This window comes from Prosopis cineraria, unplaced genomic scaffold (assembly GCF_029017545.1).
Source record: "Prosopis cineraria cultivar Desert tree isolate PC_DT_omini unplaced genomic scaffold, ASM2901754v1 PC7, whole genome shotgun sequence".
NCBI lineage: Eukaryota > Viridiplantae > Streptophyta > Magnoliopsida > Fabales > Fabaceae > Prosopis > Prosopis cineraria.
Genome location: NW_026555338.1, coordinates 3363537 through 3385392, shown reverse-complemented (window position 1 = coordinate 3385392; position 21856 = coordinate 3363537). Strand labels below are relative to the sequence as shown.

The 21856-nt window shown below is 32.3% G+C and overlaps 1 protein-coding gene across 1 annotated transcript; it reads right to left on the bottom strand.

The window, feature by feature from the left end:
• Positions 1-903: 903 nt before the first annotated feature.
• Positions 904-20224, bottom strand: LOC129315666 (uncharacterized). Its single transcript, XM_054959549.1, has 5 exons — positions 19779-20224; positions 7036-7138; positions 3619-3679; positions 2582-2970; positions 904-1231 (listed from the first exon to the last, which is right to left on the bottom strand). The coding sequence occupies exons 1-5, from the start codon at positions 19855-19857 to the stop codon at positions 904-906; spliced, it is 960 nt and encodes a 319-aa protein (XP_054815524.1). The 5' UTR covers positions 19858-20224.
• Positions 20225-21856: the final 1632 nt, after the last annotated feature.

The window sequence follows — 21856 nt, the reverse complement described above, 5'->3', positions numbered from 1 at the left end:
TAAAAATGTTTTTTCTTTTATTTACAAAATTCATTTATGTAACATATACAAATTGAGAATCACGATATCTATGAGGATATATTATCCCATATGATGATATGATTAATTTAAGTCTCTACAAAGATTCTTAAAATCTCACATGAGACTTAAATATTTATTATAAGATTGATTCTCATACCTGCAAAATCTTATTGATTTACACGGTATGAAATCATTCTAAATGCCTACAGATATTCTTAAAATCTCACATGACAAATAGATAACCAAAATATTTACATTTGTAGTTGGTGTATAATATTGTGGTTAGCTGAACAATTCATGCAATAAAGGCCATGGAAAGAATAGATAAATAAACTATTTTAACAATTCACTATTCTTTTGACTTAAAGATATGTACCTCAAGATTTTTTAAATTGGTTTAATACTCAGGTATGAATTTTGAAAGAAAATGATGAGAGTAGTGGTAATGGCATCCAACAATTAAAATTAACAAGGTCCACATACCATCGCCATCATTAATTACCTAATTTATTTCCCATGAAAATCAAAATGAGGTTGATGTCTTAAAATTATTTGTGAATAAACAATAGTCCCATATTAGACATATGCATACTCTTAATTTTCTCAAAATAATATGATCATTTGAATGAATGAAGCAGGCATATGAAATTTTAAAAGAAGTACAAAATTTTAAGCAAGAAAGAGCATACTCAAGTCGCATCGAGATAAAGAAGCCCTAAAGGTCTAAAAAAAGAGTAAATCCCACTCCAAGCAACGTCGTAGGCACCACCGCTCTTCTGATTCATATTATTCATCTTCCATGTCTGACTGCTCCAGAAGTGAAAGTTCATATGGGAGTAAACATGGAAGGCTGCTTCTGAGTTTCATGTTCTAGAATATGGCCTACACCACATCAGACACACCCTTAGTATGACACAACTCTAGCAATTTGCTAGTTACCTTGCCTCTCATCATTGGTGTGGCCTGAATGGACTGGACCATATGACCAGAGTAAGGGACGAAGAGAACCAAAAGCTGAGATCTCGAACATTTCCCAAGTCTTTTAGTTTTTGCCCATTTTAGAATCTTGGTAGGTGCTTGGAACGTTGCAAGAGGATCTCTAGTAGGAAGCTTAGCCGTAGATTTAGATGAGTGGTTGAATCTTAAGAATGCACTGAACACATTGGCCGTGATAGGAGCAGAAGACCCAACAGTGGCAACAAGTCGGAACCTGCTTAAAGGAAGAACTTTGAACGACAAGTATGGATGTCCATGGTTAACACCCATGCTAAATTCATCACCAAGTGAAAGCTATGTCTATGAAGAGAATAGCATCTTTGGAAAGAGGAGTTATAGTAGCCACGTAGGAACACATGGGACGGAAAAATGGAAGACTCAACATGTCAAACCGAAAGAAGACAATAGGCACTTGTTGCTGGGAAGCAAGAAGATGGTTGGAGTATTCATTAGTGTGTGGATGAGACAGGAGTTGCTCAACAAGTGCTGCATCTCAAACGTGACAGTTTTGTTCAGTAGTATGTGGCATAATAGGCTATTTAGGAAACAAAGGTTCCATCACAGTTAGCATGTTAATTGAAGGAACAAGTTTTTGCTTTGTAGTTGCCCACTTGGCATCAGGGGAGAAGAAGGGTGATAAAGGTTGAAGAAGTCAACAGGTTTTAGAAATTTTTAGGCAAAGACACAATCATTATCCTCGGGCTCTTTTTTCTCTCCATCTCGAATCCATCTCTTATGCTCTGTTTTTTTTCCTCACGTCTTCCTCTTCTTTTATGCTCTGCTTTTTTGTTTTCGTGTGGCTGTGTGTTTTGCCTTTTTCTGCATTTTTCTGTGCTCGTTTCAGCTAGCATATGGGTGCTGCATTTCTGCTCTATTTCTTCTCACTTTTTCCCTACTGTAACGTCTAATTTCTCTGCTATTCCGTTTGTGTGAGTGTGTGTCTTTGCATGGCTACCTTTCTCTGTGTTTTTCATATTTGTTTCTGTATTTTCAGCACACGCATCTACTTCTTCTATTTCTGTTTTCTTTCTGCTCTTGCTGTCTGTTCCTTCATCTCTATTTTGCTTTCTACGTTTCTACTCATGTTCTATATTTCTCTTTTGTGCTGTGGCTGTTTGTGACTCTAGTTTTTTGTTTTCGTGTTCTCTGTGCATGCAAGATTCTCCCCGGTCTGCTGCTCTATGTTTGCTTGCTCTGTGAAGCTTCTCATGCTCCATATGTGCATGTCCAACATTTTTGCCATTCTTTGTAATGCTTTTTTTAATTAGATTAAAAGAGGGAAAGGAAAATTTAATTTTAAAAAAAATATATATATATATATTTAAATGGAGAACAAAGAGATTTAAGGAGAGAAATTTTAAAAATAATTGAGTCTAAAAAAAAATTGATTCCTAATATCTTTGAATGGTTGAGATAATTTAGGAGAGATTTTAAAAGATTTAAACAAGATTTTTTTTTATTTTGTTAAAATTATTATTTTTTAAATATAATCCTAAAAAAGGATTAAATTTTATTTTTGTATTTTTATATTTTTTAATTATTGATTATTAAATTTAAAAAATACTCGGATAAAATATGGTGTTCACACAACCCATCAGCTAGTGTTTGAACAATCATTTTCATGCCTTCAAGCATGGAAGGTTGAGCTTCAGTGCTGTTTCGCTTCCTCTTTTTCGCACCGGAAGTTGCATCAAAAGGGGATAGCTCAATTGGAGAGTTCTCTTGTGGTGAAGTATTGGCATGTGATCCATCCATTTGAGATTCAGTTAGAATGTGCTCAATAGGAGTATCTTCTATGGGTGAAGTAAACCCATGTTGATCATGAAACTCTTTAACGATATCTTCATACGTTTGAGCATCCTTTCCATTTGCCCTATCCTTCCCAAAGATATTAGATAGCTCATCATAATGGGGGAAAGTCTTGTTTCTCCACTTAGCAGCTTTCTTGTTTACCTGCAACAGAAAAAAAAAAGAAATAGCAGGAAAAGCAAAAATTACAGAAACATCAGCAATTTAACAGCAGAAATAGCATAAACAAGCAGCAGAAATTGAAACAACAGAAACTAACAGCAATAAAAACCAGAAAAAACAAATAAACAGCAGAAATTGAAACAACAAAAACTAACAACAATAAAAACTAGAAAAAACAAATAAACAGTAGAAATTGAAACAGCAAAAACTAACAGCAATAAATACCAAAAAAAAATAAACAGCAAAAAGAAATAGCAAAAATTGAAACAGCAGAAACTAACAACAATAAAAACCAGAAAAAAAACAAATAAACAGCAAAAAATGAAGCAGCAGAAACTAACAGCAATAAAAACCAGAAAAAATAATAAACAGCAGAAACTAACAGCAATAAAAACAAGAAAAAAATAATAAACAGCAGAAAGAAACAGTAAAAACTAACAGCAATAAAAACTAGAAAAAAACAAATAAACAGCAGAAAGAAATAGTAGAAACTAACAGCAATAAAAACAAAAAAAAAACAAATAAACAGCAAAAATTGAAATCGCAGAAACTAATAGCAATAAAAACAAGAAAAAAATAAACAACAAAAAGAAACAGCAGAAATAGCAGAAACTAACAGCAACAGTTTACCTTCACATATTCATCCCAAACAGTCTTAGGAGCTGTCACACATTTCTTTTCAGGGTCCCAACTAAAACCAGATAAATTGAAAAGGTCAGAAACCACACCATAATTAATTTTTAACTTTTTGACTCTTGACTGAATATGGGGATGGGCCTTAATACCACTTCTAGGTATCAAACTATCAAGCATGTCCTTCAAAGTGTTTAAGACATGTGGCCTTAAACCATTGTCAGATACAAGTTCTCCCTTATCATGTAGCACCATCATGGATTGAATTAATAATTCATCCTCTTTGGGTGTCCACATGTGCTTGTCTAATTTTCTAGACCTACTTGACATGTTTGTTCAACTATAAGAAGAAAATGTTAGAACTTGAGAAGAGGTTAAATAACAATAAGACAATTTGACAATATATTAAGGACATAACAATAATACATGTTCTATCATACCATACACTACACTTAAAGAAACAAAGAAAATTGACATATTCAAACAAACAATAATGTTTAAATGAAATACCTAATTCATCTAGATATCCTATTAGAAGAAAAAGTAGTGAACATTTCATTAGCAAGAGTATTCTTAAAGGTAGCCCATTCATAAGAAGCATCTATGTTTTGAATTAGGGTGTTTTCCATCCTGTCCATATCAATACCCATTTCTGAAACTTCATTTTCAAGTGGATCCACACCTTCTTGATGAATTAAGTTGTGTAGAAGGCAACAAGCAATTATAACTCGGTTATGTGTTTGAATGGGATAAAATGATGTGCTTCTTAGTATAGCCCACCTTAACTTCAAAATACCAAAGCATTGCTCAATTACATTTCGTGCAGAAGAGTGTCTCATATTAAAGCACTCTTGTGCACTTCTAGGATGTTGCCCTTCTCTCCATTCACTTAAGTGGTATCTTTGCCCTCTATACGGTGCAAGAAATCCCTTACAGTTGGTGTAACCAGCATCAACCAAGTAATGGTGACCTTTTGGAACTCTCAAGCCATTCCTTCTACTTATGGCATCATGAAGAACCCGTCCATCTACTGTGGACCATTCCCACCCAGGCAAAACATATATAAAGAAACCATCTTGTGAGCAAACACCTAACACATTTGTAGTTATCTCTCCTTTCCCATTCCGGTATCTTGCCTTGTCAAGAGAAGGAACTCTTAACTTGATGTGTGTTCCATCCAAGGCGACTAAACAATTTTATAAAATAGAAATGTAGAAAAAAGTTAATACAAATTGTTCACACAACTTTCAAAAATAATGATAAATACATAACATGTATATTTACCTTAAACCACTTCCACCTTTCGTCACTAGAGTCATCGACCACTGGCTCTGGTTTCTTCAATAACATATCTCTAAGTCTCATCATACTAGTAAGTACTAAGTTGAAATGCCTACTAATAGTTTCTCCCGATCTACCAAAGTTATATTGTATTACTCTATTCTTCACATGATGTGCTAGTATGTGTAAAAACATGGCAACTTGTTCATCTACAAGCATGTTCTTACTAGGTTTAAGACCACTCACATCTGTTAGCATAGAACACAACTTATCAAATGTTGATTTATGCATTCTAAGTAAGTTGTAACATGCTACATCACTTCTAGACATCATTCTCTTTAGGTAAGATCTCTTAGCAATAAAATCCATTTTGTAAGGTATATGTCTGATTCTTCATCTCCTTAGCATGATAGTCATACACATACAAATATAAAATGCATACACTACCTTAGTCATGCTCATCTAGAAGAGAAACAAACGTAATAGTATTCTCTTTTCCTTAGATAGTACCATAATTGTGTACCAATTATGCAGATATATAAAAGATTAATATTTAACATATATAATGGAATAAAAGTAATTAATGGAATAAAAATCATAATAAATGTATTTAGCTGCTGAAAATGAATAGTAAATAGTATTACATAACTATAAAATATATTTTGGTTGGAAAACTACAAAGGAAAAATGAAACAAAATCACAAACGCAAATCATTCTTATTTGGTCTCATTTATGAAGTAATCAACTATTAATAGGTAACATTAACATGTGTCGTCTTTCAGTTTTGTCTATAATGCTTAGCATCTCAGCTATTCTGAAGATTACAAGCACTAAAAGAAGTGTCTTCAATCAAACAGGGACACTCACAATCCAAAAAACAAAGAAAAAGTAGCTAACGTATTTTCCTCAGATAGTGCCATAACTGTACCAATCGAAAGCTTTGAAAGGAACGACATATTTTCCCAGAAAATGGTGTGAGAAACTCAGGGAAAGGAGCTCCCTAGAATTGAGGTAAGTTACAACTTACAATTACAAAGCTAAACAATATTTGATGCTTTGAAAATTTAATCTCAGCTTCAAAAAATGCATATTTCTTTTGGGAAAGCTACTTCATGCACTCAGATTCTTACAGGGAGTTCACCATGGAATTTACAACTACAGCATCCAATCATTTATGAAGGAGAGATCATCGGAAATAAGCATGCAAACAAACTGGAATATCTCAAAGGAAAAGTAAATCAATAAATCAATAAACGTTTTTCTATCCGTAATTCATTAGATCATTGAATCATCTGAATAAAAATCATTAATTTTGCTTGTATAATAAAGGAAAGATGGAGGTGTGCTTAATAATGAGTAGATGACAGTACTTAATTTATTCTAAAGGATTTTCTAACCCTATAATTTGTTGGCAAAAGAACTTACAATTAAAAAAATGTAGTAGTTCTCTTATTCGACAAACTACAAAATAGAAAATAATATCCTAAACTAGTAATACAAAGAGGAAAGGAGAAGGCACTGAACCCACAGTTGAATTTATGCCTAAATAAATGAAGAGAATACCTATTAATTTCATGATGCATAGACTAAAGAAAATGAGATTGAGGTTGCCTGATTTCGAAGAGAACAAGACTAACATTGATCATTTAGTAGGTATGTAAGCAATATCTTCCTCTCAATTACATTTTGTATTATTTCTTATACAATCGATTCCTATTTTCTTGACAGATGTAATAGGATTCTTGAAAGGGTTTAGCTCTTACAATTTCAAAAAAATTTAAAGATTATGCAGATAAAAACATGCAAACAATCATTTATGAAGGAGAGGTCACCGAAAATAAGCATGTAAACAAACTGGAATATCTCAAAGGAAAAGTAAATCAATAAATGTGGCAGTGGCTAATGGAGTAGAAAGTCTTCCTCAGATTACAAATAACCATATCTCAAATAAAATGAAGAATAACAAATAAAGACAAGACTAGCTGGAAAAATGCAAAATAAATCAAAACCAGAGGCATCAATAGCTAACCAAGCAAAAAAGATGAAGAAATAAAAATATGGAAAAGGAAAAGCCAGATGTGAAGAAGATGGAAGAAGAAGATCGACGAAGGGGGAGGATGGAGCAACAATACCTGAAGGTGCGACAAAGGAGATGGTGATAGGGCAGATCCATGGATGAGTCTCTTGCGACGGCGATGGAGATGCGTTCTGACTTGAGGTTTGCAATGCTGATGACTTTTATCAGGGCAAAAACTCAACAGGGGCACTCTTGTCCAAGAAATATTATAACTATGGATAATATTGTTATAAAATATTGCAAACCTAGGTTTAATTTTTCAGTACCAGGTAGGAGGTAGGTTTGTGTAATCCCATCTAAGTAGGTTTTAGCAAATCTAAGTAAGAGCCAGTGCTTTATACCAAACACATTAAATTGGGCCTTATTCAATGCCAATGCCAAACCCAACCCTTCAATGCTACATACCAAACATGGCCTAAATATTTTCTCAATCAAGTCATTTGGGTCATGTAACCTCTCCCAATATCCATTTAATATCAGGAGGGGTTAACATAAATCACCACATATGCCAATCTATATCAATAAGGTTCATTTGTTTGAAAGCACTTGGGATCTAAGACTTCTTTTTTAAAATAATCAAGATCTCTACATATCAAAACATGCATAATGAAAGATAAACACATGTATTCATCACACCCAAGTCATGATTTAAAATCATGGAAACAAGGTCAAAAATTGGGTTGTGCGTTGCAGCTTACACCACATACATCACAACATATAGCATAGAGCCACAAGCTTTCCTTTATATGTCATGTGCCGTGGCGCACGTGATAGAGTTTTTACTATCAAATACCAGTTCGTAAAAGCGAACTTCCAACGTATGTCATTTCTGCATATGACATTCGATTGGAGTGATTTAAGTGTCACTAAGTGTGTAGATGGTTTGATCAAAATTTCGACACTCGAGTGCAAAAAGTCACTTATTAAATTTTCATGCTTTATAGGGTTCAAATCACACACTCAGTCTCATTAAGCCAAGTGCAAAAGGACTAAACATACCTAATTGACCAACAATCATAGCAAATATATTTATAAATCAAAGTTTGGCCATTCACTAGCTTGTTCACAACTTTACACAATATCACCTCTTTTATGCACTATAAACCATTTGTCCACACATTTACCACATATTCACAAAAAAATTTTAGCCCTCAATCATATCATTCACATACATTGGGTTAAGATTTCTCAAAAAGTCATAACAAATTACAACTTAAAATGTGCAGGCAAGCCCTATGGCTACTTTTCATTTACAATATTTTCAAGAGATTAGGTTCATTACACAAAATCTAAATTTTCTCAGCTTTATCCACGCTAAGTTGATTTTGAGTCTTTTCCTTTGCCCCAGCTCATTACTTTGACTTATAAAAATATAACCACGGGGTGAGAATAATTTCAGTAACAGAATAACTTGCTACTAAACTATTACAAGTAAACTATAAGCGAGTATTGCATATTATAATATATAACATAAGTATCACTTCACAAAGCCATTTTCATAACAAGTCACCACTATTATTAACATGATACTGGCATTTGAACCTTAGAATCACTCCCTTTGAAATCATAGGTTCTCAATAGATCAATATATACTCATTCACCTGAGCAAACTTGTAGTGATAAAATCACCCTGTCAAAGATGTTCTATTTTATTTTCAGATTATGATTTCCCCTTATTACATTAATTGGGGTATTGTTACTCTAACATTGTATCATATAAATGTGAAGGACCTCAAATCTCCAACACCATACCCTACAAGGGTATTAAGGAGACAATATCCAACATCACATCTTAATAGGCACTAATATAAAGTCCCTTACTTAATCTGGACTTTACCATTTCTATCACACAATTATCAAACAACATTAACATAATAATAAAGTAATAGCTCTTGAATTCTTTTCAAAATGTGAGATCCTGATTTCTTAAAAATGTATTTAAATAAGAGGGCTAATGGAAGTGTAAACACAATTATCAAGATCAATAAAACACAATGTTATTCCCCTTGAAAAGTACCATGCACCGTGGCTCACACGACCATGCGTCGCGGCATATGGTGTAGAGCAATGTGCTCTGTTATTTACTATGCCATACGCCGTGGCATATATGATAGCAAAATCTGTTGTCATTTGATAGCTTAGAAGATGAATTTTTGCCATGCGCCATTTCCACCTCCGTCATTTGATTAGAGTGATTCAAGTGCTCACACGAAGGTTATAACGTATTCTATCTAATGAGATAAGTTTAGACTCAATTTAACTATCCAATCTAAAATTGGGCGCCTAAGTGTAAAAAATTACTTTTTCTTTCAAAATTTATACCTCAAGTACTCAATTCTCATTCTTTGTCCCATTAGACCGCTTTAAGTTTTGAATTAAGTCTAAAATGATTTATACACCTAATTGATATATTTAATCACATACATAATATCATTTTCCCATTTTAATCTCTTAATGCCACATTACACAACTGTAAGCTTATATATGAGAAGTCCACAAATAATCATATATACACATAGACTTTTTCTACTTTCAACTATTTGACTTACATATGGGGTTCCGCTTCATCATATGGTTAGGAATCACAAATATATTTGACTCTTCTAAATGAATAACAACATCACAAAGTTGAAAAACAACATCCTGGTGGTCTACTCGAACCTTTACCGATGGCTGAAAGACCATGGGAGAGCATTTCAATGAACTTTATAGTTGCTCTCCCTAAGTCTGAAGGATGTGGCAATATCATGGTGGTGGTTGATAAATTCAGCAAATATGCCACCTTTATACCAACCCCAGCAGATTGCAAAGTTGATGAAGCGACATGCTTGTTTTTCAAGCATGTTGTGAAGTTATAGGGGAACTTTTCAAGCTCCTGGGGACAAACTTGAACATCTCAACAAACTTTCATCCTCAGAGCGATGGACAAACGAAGCGAATCAATGCTTTGTTAGAGCTCTACCTTCAGCACTACGTGAGCGCTCATTAACGAGATTGGGCTAAATTACTTGATGTGGCTCAATTCTTTTACAACTTGTAGCAAAGCGAGTCGACGGGTAAGAGCCCTTTTGAGATAGTTACCTGGCAACAACCTTTAACCCCCAATGCCCTTGCCACACCATATAAAGGAGACAATCCAGTTGCCTACAAGTTTATCAAGGAATGGCAAGAAGAAGCCGACATAACTCGGGCATGCCTGGACAAAGCCTCCCATACAATGAAGAAGTGGGCAGACAAGAAGCGGCACCCTATTGAGTTTTAAGTTGGTGACTTGGTCATAGTAAAGTTACTGCCAAATCAATTCAAGTCACTACGCAAAGTCTACAAAGGCTTGTTCAGGAGATATGAAGGCCCTTTCCCTATCGTCAAACGTGTGGGAAAGGTTGCGTATCAGATACAACTCCCTCACAAGCTTAAGATTCATCCTGTTATCTATGTTAGTCTCTTGAAGAAATACTACAGAGATGAAGAAGATCCATCTCGAGGTATCTCTAAGAGAGCACTAACAATGGTCGTCACTAAGTACGACAAGGAGATAGAAGAAATCCTTGCCGACAGGGTGATCAAAAAAAGAGGAGTTCCCAACTACACCGAGTACTTAATCAAGTGGAAGGGTCAACTAAACTCTGAAGCTAGTTGGGAACGAGAGGACCTCCTGTGACAATTCACTGACTAAATCCAACATTATAAGGAGGAAGGCGCGACGAGGTTGTCATGAAATTAAGTGGGGGAGAATGTCATGATTCATGCCTTTCCATGAGGTTAAGGAGCTCTGAAACATTCTAGAACCCTCCAGAAGGCTCTCGGTCAACCTCAAAAGAGCTAGAGAGTGCAAGAACCTTCTAAAGAAATCTACACAACTCTAGTCTTAATATTTCAATATTTGCTACTAGATATTTCCATGTAAATATCTAGATATTTATTGTAAATATCTAGGAGAGAATTTTAGAAAATCAATTGTAACTGTAGGATCAATTTAATCTCCACCATCCAGTAAGGATGTGGAAACTTTCTAGATTTCAGGGGGAGGACTATAAATAGCTCACCCCACCTCATTTGTAAACAACCCTTGAGTTCTCAAAGCAATATTACTCTCACATTCTTCAAGCTCTCTTTCAAGTATCCTTTGCCCTCAAGTTTTTCCTTTCCTCAACTTAGTCAAGCATCTTCCTTTCATACAAGTTAGGCTTACTTAGCAATTTTTAGTGAAGATTGTCTAAGTGTCACACGGGTTGAAAGAATAGCCCCGTGACACTACGCTCTAGATACATTAGCATGGGATAACATTATAGGATTCTAATCCTATTACCTAGGTTGACCAACTCATGTGGCTTAGAGACTATCACTATAAAAAAAAAGACTTTTAATAGTGATAAGTCCAAAAGTCACTAGTAAAGTTTTTTAGTGACGACTTTTCACTATCAAAAGGTTACAACCAAAACTTTTATTGCTAATAATTTTTTGTGATAATAAACATAGCCATTGCTAAAAGTTAAATTTTTCTTTTAGCAATGATAAAAGTTTATTTTTGCAAAAAAACAAAGGAAAAAAAGCTATCTCGTGCCATGTCACCTACTAAGTGTGCACCTCCTCATCCCACATCACCTAACACCTCTAAAGCCAAAGCCAAAATTTGTGCCATTGACCTGCATCTCCAAAGCCTTAAGTCTTCCTTCTTTGTTAGTTGAGTTGAAATGCACCTACAATTATTATATGCAAAATTAAATATATGTGATTTAACTATATACACACATATCAAATAATGTACTATTAAAAAGATATACATATATTTTATTTTATTTTTAATTATTAATATGGTAATTTATAGGGAAAATTGCTAATAAAAGCCTGACCAAATTTAAGTTTGCTGAAAAGGACTTGGAAGTGATTCCAAATTGAGGTCCTTTATTGGCATTAATTTGAAATATCAAATAACTATAATGCCTTGACCATGTTTTGACAGTTAATTGAGCAAAAAGGTTACAACAAATGATTTAGAAAATTACAAAAAATGACAAAAAATAATAGAAAAGGACCTTATAAGAAAGTTAATATTGATTAAGTTCCTTAAATTATAAATAAATTATAATATGCTAATATTATTTCTTACCCATATAAAATAACACAATATCATATTAATCCCCCACTGAATTGGTTGGTTATCATTTTTGTCATTTTATTTTATGTGTTATTGAATATGCCTCAATAAAATAAAATGACCTTAAGGATGATTTATTTTTACTAGAATAAAATAAAATGGAATGGATTGAAAGAATCAAGATAAAAATGAACTAAATCATCCTTCCTCCCATATTAAGAATGTAAAACTCATTAATATATATTAAAAATGTAAGAATCATCACATCCTCCAAAAATCTCATGAATTATGATTCCCAACCCCATGAACTAAATTACTTATTCCTTTTATAAATGTGCTCACATATCCCATTTGATCATCTTATTTTTATCGTTATTTTTTCAATTCATTTCATTCCATTCTATTCTAATAAACAAACATGACCTAAATATATGATTTTCTCTAATACAAGAATACTTATGAACAACCATGAAAAGCAAGCAAGGCTGGTTGAAGGAAAAAGGAAATGAGGCCCTAGTGGCCATTTCTTGCATTTCCTTGGTTTCTTGAATTTGAAACTGGTCAATGCTGCTATCCCTAGAGAAATTGTTAATGCCGTGCACCTAAATTGTTATTATGACTACCGCACAATTCTAGCCCTGCCTTAGTCTTGAATATCTCAACTGTATTTGGAGGAAATGTTCCCAAGTTCTTTTTGAAGCCCATGACCCCTTTCCCTTTATCATTAGTGTCCAAGTAGAATACAGCTTGAGTGATGAGGATTAGGAAAGTGTTTATGGTTCAACTCTTCATTATGAACACGCTCTATGAAACGATCCATACAACAATGAACAATCTCCTTCAAGGATTGCACTCCACCCCTCAAACACGAAGCTGGTAATTTAGGGATAGGATTAGTAAAATTGCACATTTTAAATTTTGGGCACATTTAGGCTTAGCCTAATACTCGAATAACAATTTAAGTTTTTTTTAAATATATATTATTAAATATTGATTAATCCTTTATGTTTTAGTTAATTTTATAAAAAAAAATATCATTATTTGAGCACATTGTTATAGATATTTTCTTAAAAATTTTACAACTATTAATATTGTTATAATGTTATTATTTTTAATATAAACAATATCTTAAAAATAATATTTAAATGTATTTTAATCTTGATTTTTAGATTTTAACACCCAAAATTTTTTTTGAGTCTTCTACATTTTTTTAAAATACATTTTTATAATAATAAAATTAATTAATTTTAAAGTAAAAATTAAAATTTATTTCAAAAAATAATTTTTTTAACAATTTAAGTATTCAAGCCATTCCAAATAATCCAAAACCTAAGATTGTTAGAACTAAATTTAGCTACATGAACATTTTTACAATCATGACAGGGATGAAAGAGAAGATTCACAACACAAATTAACAAGATGATATATTCCTATACTACATATTGCTTCCTTTAAGCAACCTGCGGCACCTTACTAAGTTGATTATTGAGACCACAACAATTCTCTCACACAAATTATTTAAGGAAGGTGAAGTAAGCAATCCTCCCAGAATGAGATATGAGCAATGACTAGAAGATGGCCCAAAATCCTATAACAAATCCCAAACTCATGCTCATGTAAAATCCCTGCGTGAAAATTGAATCATCTTGCTCTTCCTCATGTTTGTCCAACATCAATGGATTCTTCGATACTTTTTTATATCCACATGATCTTTTTAGTGGACTCCCACAAAGAAAGGGAATGCATCAAAACCTTAGAGTTGTGTTCCTAATGGAATTTTTCTTGATAAGTTGTTTTTATAAGTCCAAAACAGCAACCCTATCAATCTTTGAAAGACTTGAACGGATTGTTCCTAACAAATGGTTTCTTGAAAAATTAAGATATTCAGGGGCATTCTGTAGATTTCCAAGCTCCTAAGGAATTTGACCACTTAAATTGTTACTGGATAAATCTAAAGAATTTACTTCCAAAAGATTTCCAATTTCTATTTGAATTTTCCCTAATAATTGATTATTAGATAGATCAATTAGTTTCAAAAGTCTTTTGTTATCCTTATAGACAATTCTATTCCTTTCCACCTCACTGTAAGACAAACATCATATCCAAATATATGTGTGGGATAACCATTTACGAAAGCCAATAATTCATCAAGGGACTTAGTGAATCTAGGTTCTTAGTCATTGCAGAGAAATTTTGGAAACATCTAAGTATTTGTCCAGACAAGTTGAGAGGTCTAAAATTTGGATGGTTCTTGAGTGACAGAGATTCAATGGCAAATTTCCAAAAAAGTGGTTATTTTTCAAGTTAAGAACATGCAATGATCTAAACCATGGAGGTATGGCTCCAACTAATTCATTTCGTCCCATGTCTGGCATTACTAGGTTGGTGCAATTCCTCAAGGAGGGAATTTGCCCGGGGAAGTAATTGTTGTATAAAATGAAGTGGCGGACTAAAAGCAATGAGCCCATAGAATTTGGAATATTTTCAGAAAATTAATTATTACTTAAATCAATAACTCTTGAAGATTTTAAGTGATTCCAACAATTTGGAATTTGTCCTTTAAAGTGATTACTTGACATGTTCAGAAAATTCATGCTCTCCTTGCCGGAGCATAGAAAAGAGGTCGTCATTGTTGTGTCTGAAATCCTAGCACTTGAAACATCAAGATAGTATAGGTTATTTTGTGCTTGAAGCAATTTCAAAAAGGTAGGACCTAATACACAGGATTGAAACGAAAGTCCTATCAATCAAAATTGAGGAATCCAAAAGTCGCTAAATTTCAATGTAAGAGAGTTTTGTACTAAATTTAGGTAGAATAATTTGGTGAGATTGTCGACATAAACCAAGTTAGTGATCTCACCTTCCAAAGAATTCCCTGACACATCAAACTGCTATAAATCTAATAGATTTTAAACTGTTTTTGGTATAGGCTCTTTCAAATGATTGTCACTAAGACGCGGTGCTTAAAGGGAATTCGTTATTCTACCAAGACCATTTGGAAAGGGACCTTCTAAAAGATTTTCACAGAAGCTGAGGTATGCAATACTAGAGTTTAAGTGGAATAACCATGGAAATATGGATAATGTAAACTTGTTATAAGATAGATCATGATCAATTAGGGAATTAGAAAAATTGAACTGGGAAGGAAGCACCATAGGAAGGTCCATGCTCGAGAGACTAGAATTTACAAGACATAAAGCTTCAAGTTTTGGTAGCTGACCAATTGTTTGCAACCAATTTTTGGGCTTTTTAAGATTTGACACACTGTCAAGAGAAAGTACAATCAAAGAAGAAAGGCTAGAAATCCATTGACAATTCTCAAGACTTTGAATGTCAATTTAGAGATTATCATTTTGTTCTAAATCAAACCTTTGAAATGTCAAAAATTTACCCTTCAATTACACACTTTCATAGCTTCACAAAGCTTGAATAGTGCCAATAAGTGATTAGTCTACAAATTAATCACATTAACTATCATTAATATCCTTTTTATGATAACTAATGTTTACTCCCCATGCGTTGCAGCATTTCCTTATATTTAATATATTTGAAAAATTATTTAAAATTAATTAGAGTTAACATAATATTTTGGAATTATTTCTTGTAATTTTAAGTGTTTTCTTACAGGTAGTACCTTTAAACAAAAATGAGATTACTGCATTCGATTGGCTTTTGTCATAGATACAAATGAAATATGAAAATAATAGAACTATGATAAAGTAGATGAGCATTTGGAATGTGCAGAATAAAATCACAAATTATTTGTGGGATTACAATAGTTTATTGTAATAAATGTTAACTATCAATGAAATTACACATCCATAGGAGCCATTTAGGCTTGATAATGTTAACTCATGCATTTACTTCATGTCGCCCCTGAAGCCATTACATTATGATTTTAACAATAAAACACAATATATTACTTTCATATTTGAAAATAATTAAGTGCAACTTAAGTTTTATAAATCTATGAAGATAGTAGTTTAGCATTTACTCGAGAAAAATATATTTAAATAATCATTAAATATTATGCATTGACATCATGATCAATTAAAATAACATAACAAATAACAATAACTACAACCACAAAGGGAAGTAATATTCTCAAAATGAATTAATATATGCCATTATTAATTGCATGAGAATTATCTCTACACTTGATACAAATGATATGAGAAAATAATGTTATTGTGATAAATTAGATGAACATTTGACATGTAATAAAATTATACTTTTGTAGCACTAATTTTTGAAAAGAGAATGAAAGTTAAGTCCTAGAAGAATGAAATAATGACAGTTAGGTCATTGACAAATTTTTTTACAAAATGAATTATAAGTATCAACTCAAAAAGTTATAAACAAAAATTTCTGTTGCAGTTTAAAAATTATATTTTATATTTAAATACTTATTTGCAATTGAAACTCTTGAATTTGTAATAATTTGGATTAATATTTTTAACTTATTTTTCAAAAAAATTTGTCGAAGACTTAACTAGTATTAATTCAGTGTTCTGGACCTAACTGCTATTCTCTCTAAAAAATCATGTTTGCTTATCACCCTCCCATAGGAAAAAAAAAACGAATAGGGATTTGCTAGATATACATCTCCCATGACATTATTTTTGGTAATACAATAAGAATAGAACTCCCCTAAATAAACTACCTCCTCACCTTTTAAGGACTAAAACTACACCTTAAATTCAATTCAATCTATGATACTTATTCAAACTTTATTGTAATTCAAATCAAACTCCTAAACATTTCAAAACAGAAATACTATTCAAGTATTTACTCCATGTGCGATACATGTAAAAGTTGGACTTAAATAATGGTCAAATACAATACATTGTCCAATTTCAAGAAAAATATATTTAAATATTTTAGAGATCGTTTACATTATACTTTAATGTTGATCACAATCTCACTCAATATTTCTTCAACAGAGTGATGTATTGCATCACTTCTTTGCATTAGCAAAACAACCCTAGCACAAACACTTACAACAATCAAATGATGAAAAAGATAAACCCCATAATATTTTGTTGATGATCTATTGCCATGAACGATAATCCTAAATGCTGGCCTAAGTCTGGCCAAATCAGATAGCAAAGCTTTTGAGTGAATTCCATCATCAATAGAAATGATAAAAGGCTTGCAGAATCACATTGTTCTTGTTTTCCCCTTCAATGTTTACACCCTTCTCTTCTTTTAATCGTCATATATAAGTAATTTTTTTAAAAAAATATTAGTTTGCATCACACTTTTTCCCGTCCCCTTTTTTTCTTCCCTTCATTATTTTATCCCTTTTATTTTCACCATCCAATTTTATCCCTTCACTTATTCAACTCAGCAATCATAAAAATTTTCTCTTTTTTATCTTTATTTCTTCTGTTTTTTAACCTGAAATTCATCTTTTTTATTTGCTTCATCATAAACTTACCTCTTTATTTTTGGTAGCAGTGCATACATGACACACCCCGTAATATGGGAATGACCGGCATGAGACATGCACCTAAACACACATCCCTTAAGCCTAATTCAAGAAATGTTTCATTTTAAATATACTTTTCCTTTAGTTAAAGCCTTAATATTTTAGGGAAAATTCCAACAAGCTCTCCCTTGGGAATAGGATTTCATCAAAATTTTTACAATTCAAATTTTTTAAAAAACATTATATCATCTAGGAGCTCAGCTCCTTCAAACTAGGAGATGAGATATTACAAAATAACACCCTAACCATAGCTTATATGGAGAACTTATAAAATTATTTATAAAAGTACAATATATAAATTAAAATTTTACATCAAAAACAGAGATTAACTAAAATGATGTCTCAACTTCAATCCAATAGCAAACTCGCTTGAATGATCTAATGGAGGTGCAGGCTGTCTAAGACCAAAAATATTTTCTAGTGAATAATGTCCCTACCATAACATTTTGCAACATTAAAGTGAATATAATAAAATATAATGGTTACATAAATTAAAGAAAAAGTATTTCAATGTAAGGGAATTTGTAAGTTCAAAATAAAAGTTCTATATAACTTCAATCTGAAAAAAAACTTTAAATTTATAATGGCAAAGCATCTTTAACATTTGATATTGACAAGTCAAAATAATTATACATAAATGAAAATTCTAATATTTGTTAATTAAAAATCATTAGAGTGTGAAATCATCAATTAATTAAAAATTCATATTTTTGGGGATTTATAAGAGCAGTTCACAAACGTGGATACACAGTTCACAAGAGTAAATAACCATACGCGACTCATACCATGAAAACAAACGTGGACACACAATCTACGAGGGTAAGTAACCAAATGCAGCATAAGCTACAAAACAAACGTGGACACATTCCACAAAGATAATACTAACCAAATATGGCTCAAAGCTATAAAAACAAATGCAAGTATGAGACCCATGAATAACAAACGTGAGAATAAAACTCACAAATATCAAACTAGCTAGTCTTTCACCATGGCGCGCTAAGGGCTAACGGCAGCAACCAGTGTTCTATATAAAATCTCCTCCAAATCCATTTTCAAACATGTGAGAAAGTTATCACTATCAAAATACAATTTTCATTCTCAAAATCAAACTCACATGAAGAATTTTGAGCATTAAAACTTGCCAGAGTAAACTTTCATAGTTGATGTCCATGCTCACATTTATTGAGAAACTAATATTACCAAAGTTGATAAAAATAATTTTATCAATTTGTAAGAAAAAACACACACATTATAATTCAAATATCCTTCAACATCTCTTTACCATTTCATAAGGTAAAAATAATTTAATTAACAATGTATTAAATATGTTATATAATTGTCATTAAATGATTTGTGTAACAAAAATATCTAAAAAAAAAGAATTTAATTGATAAAATCAGTTGGGACACTATCCACTTACCTGAAGTTTTCTCAATGCACAATATTCTCTTCTTACCACATTAATCAATTTTCTGTCCTTCCAATTTCCTATAGAATATATTAGGGTCTTAATAAATTTCTAACAATACTCAAAAACTCTCTTCCAACATTAATACATCCTCTCTCTCTCTCTATATATATATATATATAACGATAATAAATTTAAAATTTTGGGACTAAGGTTTACACAAAAGTTTCTTCATGGACATAACTAAGTCTCAAGCTACTCAGAAGAACTTGTAACATTAAAACCTCTTATCACATAATCTATCAACAACTAATTTCACAATTAAATTTTCTTTACAGTCTTCAAGTTTATTCATAGATCAATAACACATACGCTCATATACTTCTCATAGGAGCCAATGAAATTTTAGAAAAATGCAAGCAAAATCAAGCAAAGCACTTCTAACAAGCATTTTATCAAACATCTCATGGACATTAATCATTATGCTAATATTAACCTTTTTCCTTTCTAATTTCACCTCTCCAAAATTTTACACTATCAATATTTTAATCAATAATCCAATCAGTTTAAGTTAAAACTCCAACCTACATCATTATCGTCTTCTTTTCTTCATTTTTCATTTTGCCAAATTTCATTTCCAGTCAACAATCAATCCAATTCAAGAAACAAGTACTATTCTTCCTCCATCACACATGATCAGTATCTTAATTAAAAGAAAGACAATTCTAGATTCCAACAAACCAACACAATCACACAAACAGAGACTAAACGATGGAGGAAGGAGAGATGAGGTTCACTCACCAGCAGAGCGAATGAGGCTAGACCAAGGAGAGGGATAAATCAATGTTAAGGAAATGGCCCAAACATAGAGCTCACTCATAGGCACAATCCAGCACCAAGCAGAAAAAGGGAGAAGATTAAGGCTCTCACCAGCCACACGCACGATGTAGATGCAAAACAGGGGAGAATAGTTGGGTCTTGGTTCAGACTATTAAAGACTGAGAAATGGCGAGACACACCTAAGCGATTGTTGGTAGTGGTCTGAACCACGAATGAAGTTGGAGAACGCGCAGAAGAGTTTCGATCTCTGGCCCTCTTTGCAACTCAGAACAAGATCGAAGACAGAGGAGGATGAGAGGTTGTGACTTGAAGCCCTTGCATTAATGGTTGGGACTCTCTCTCTCACATACACACACTGATAGCAGCTGTAAACGGTGGGGGAAGAAGAAGACGGGAGAAAATGAGAGTTCCAGACTTCTCTTGTCCGGTTCTAGAAACGTGATTGGAAAAGAAAAGGAAACATAAAGAAAAGAAAAGAACGCGAGCTCTCTCTCTCTCTTCTGCACATACCACCGACTAAGAGGAGCAAGAAAATAAAATAATAAGCTTTTTGAAAAAATTACAAAACATAACCCAAACTTTGTTGAGAAAATTTCAAAAGAAACCGTACTAGATTTTTATTTATTTACTTCTTTTATTTTGACTTATTTTATTTTAATTATTATAATATTTATATAATAAGAAGCAAGGCACTTTAGTACTTTTTTATAAATAAAAATAAAAATAACATTTGGCTAAAGTATGGTTTGAACTCTAGATGTCCATACGTATAATCAATATAAATTCGACTAGGTTATCACTCTTCATTTATCATAAAATTATAATAAATAAATAAATATCAATTGGAAGAAAATTTTATTTAATTTAAAATTTATGGTCATTATAATACAATTGTTACTGACCATTACTAAAATGAAAAATTCAAATAATTTATAAGTTATTTTTATTTGAACTTCAATATTTCATTTGCTACATATGAAATCTTTCTTTTTATTTTATCAAGATCAAATGAATAATTCATCTAATTTTAAGCAATATTACATTTGTTTTGACCATAATAAAAACAATATATGATGATTAAATTAATTATTAAGGAAATCATTCTTCGCCTTATCATGATTCATTAATATCGGTGACATGAATTAATTACCTTTCACTTTACTTTTTCCTTTCAAAAGAGGACACTTAAAACAGAGCTGCCCATGTCATCTTTATCAACTCAATTAAGTTGGCTGCCTATCGATTCTTTCACGGTACTGCATGGGATCCCAGTTAGCTTCAGACCTTGCTTACTTTATCCAAAACTTAGGTTGCATGGAGATTGAAGTAGCAACTCACAATTTAACATGTAAAGAGTGAGCATAGAGTGAAGACTTCTTATTATTGATGCAACCTATAACAATTTTCCTTTTCACAGGTGAGACTTTAAAGTGCAAAGTGCAGACTTCCTTTTCCAAGTTTATAAGACGAAGCATGAATATAAGGGGCTTTTCTAATTCTCTCTCTCCCTTTTGCTTTTTTGGCTACAGGTTCAGAACCTAATGTCACTTTAGTGCAATCAGGTTTCCTGTTCCTTTTTTTTGGGCCAAAGTTTCATCTCCCTGTTTAAAGTGAAAATGTAAAAACATGTCAATCTAAAAAATTTTAATTCAGCACATGTATCCATATAGAACTTAAAAAAGAGACCCTTTATATGATAGCTTTCTATACCACTAATTAAATTTCAAATTCATGTTTGCTCGTTCCCAAGAAAAAAATAGTTAATTATTACAAGAAAATTGATCTGAGTGGAGGGTATCCAATACTTGAGTGCAATCAGATCATAAGTTCTTATAGCTTTTCCTTACACGCACGCGCACGCATAGATGACCAAGCACATCATGAAAACAAACAAACAAACAAAATGAAAAAAAAATAAATATTAATTAAAAATATTGAACTCCTTTAAAATAAAGGTTCAAACATAGTCCTTGATATCAATTTCACATGATATATAGGCCTCAGTTCTCAAAATATTTAAGTGTAATCACATTTGAATC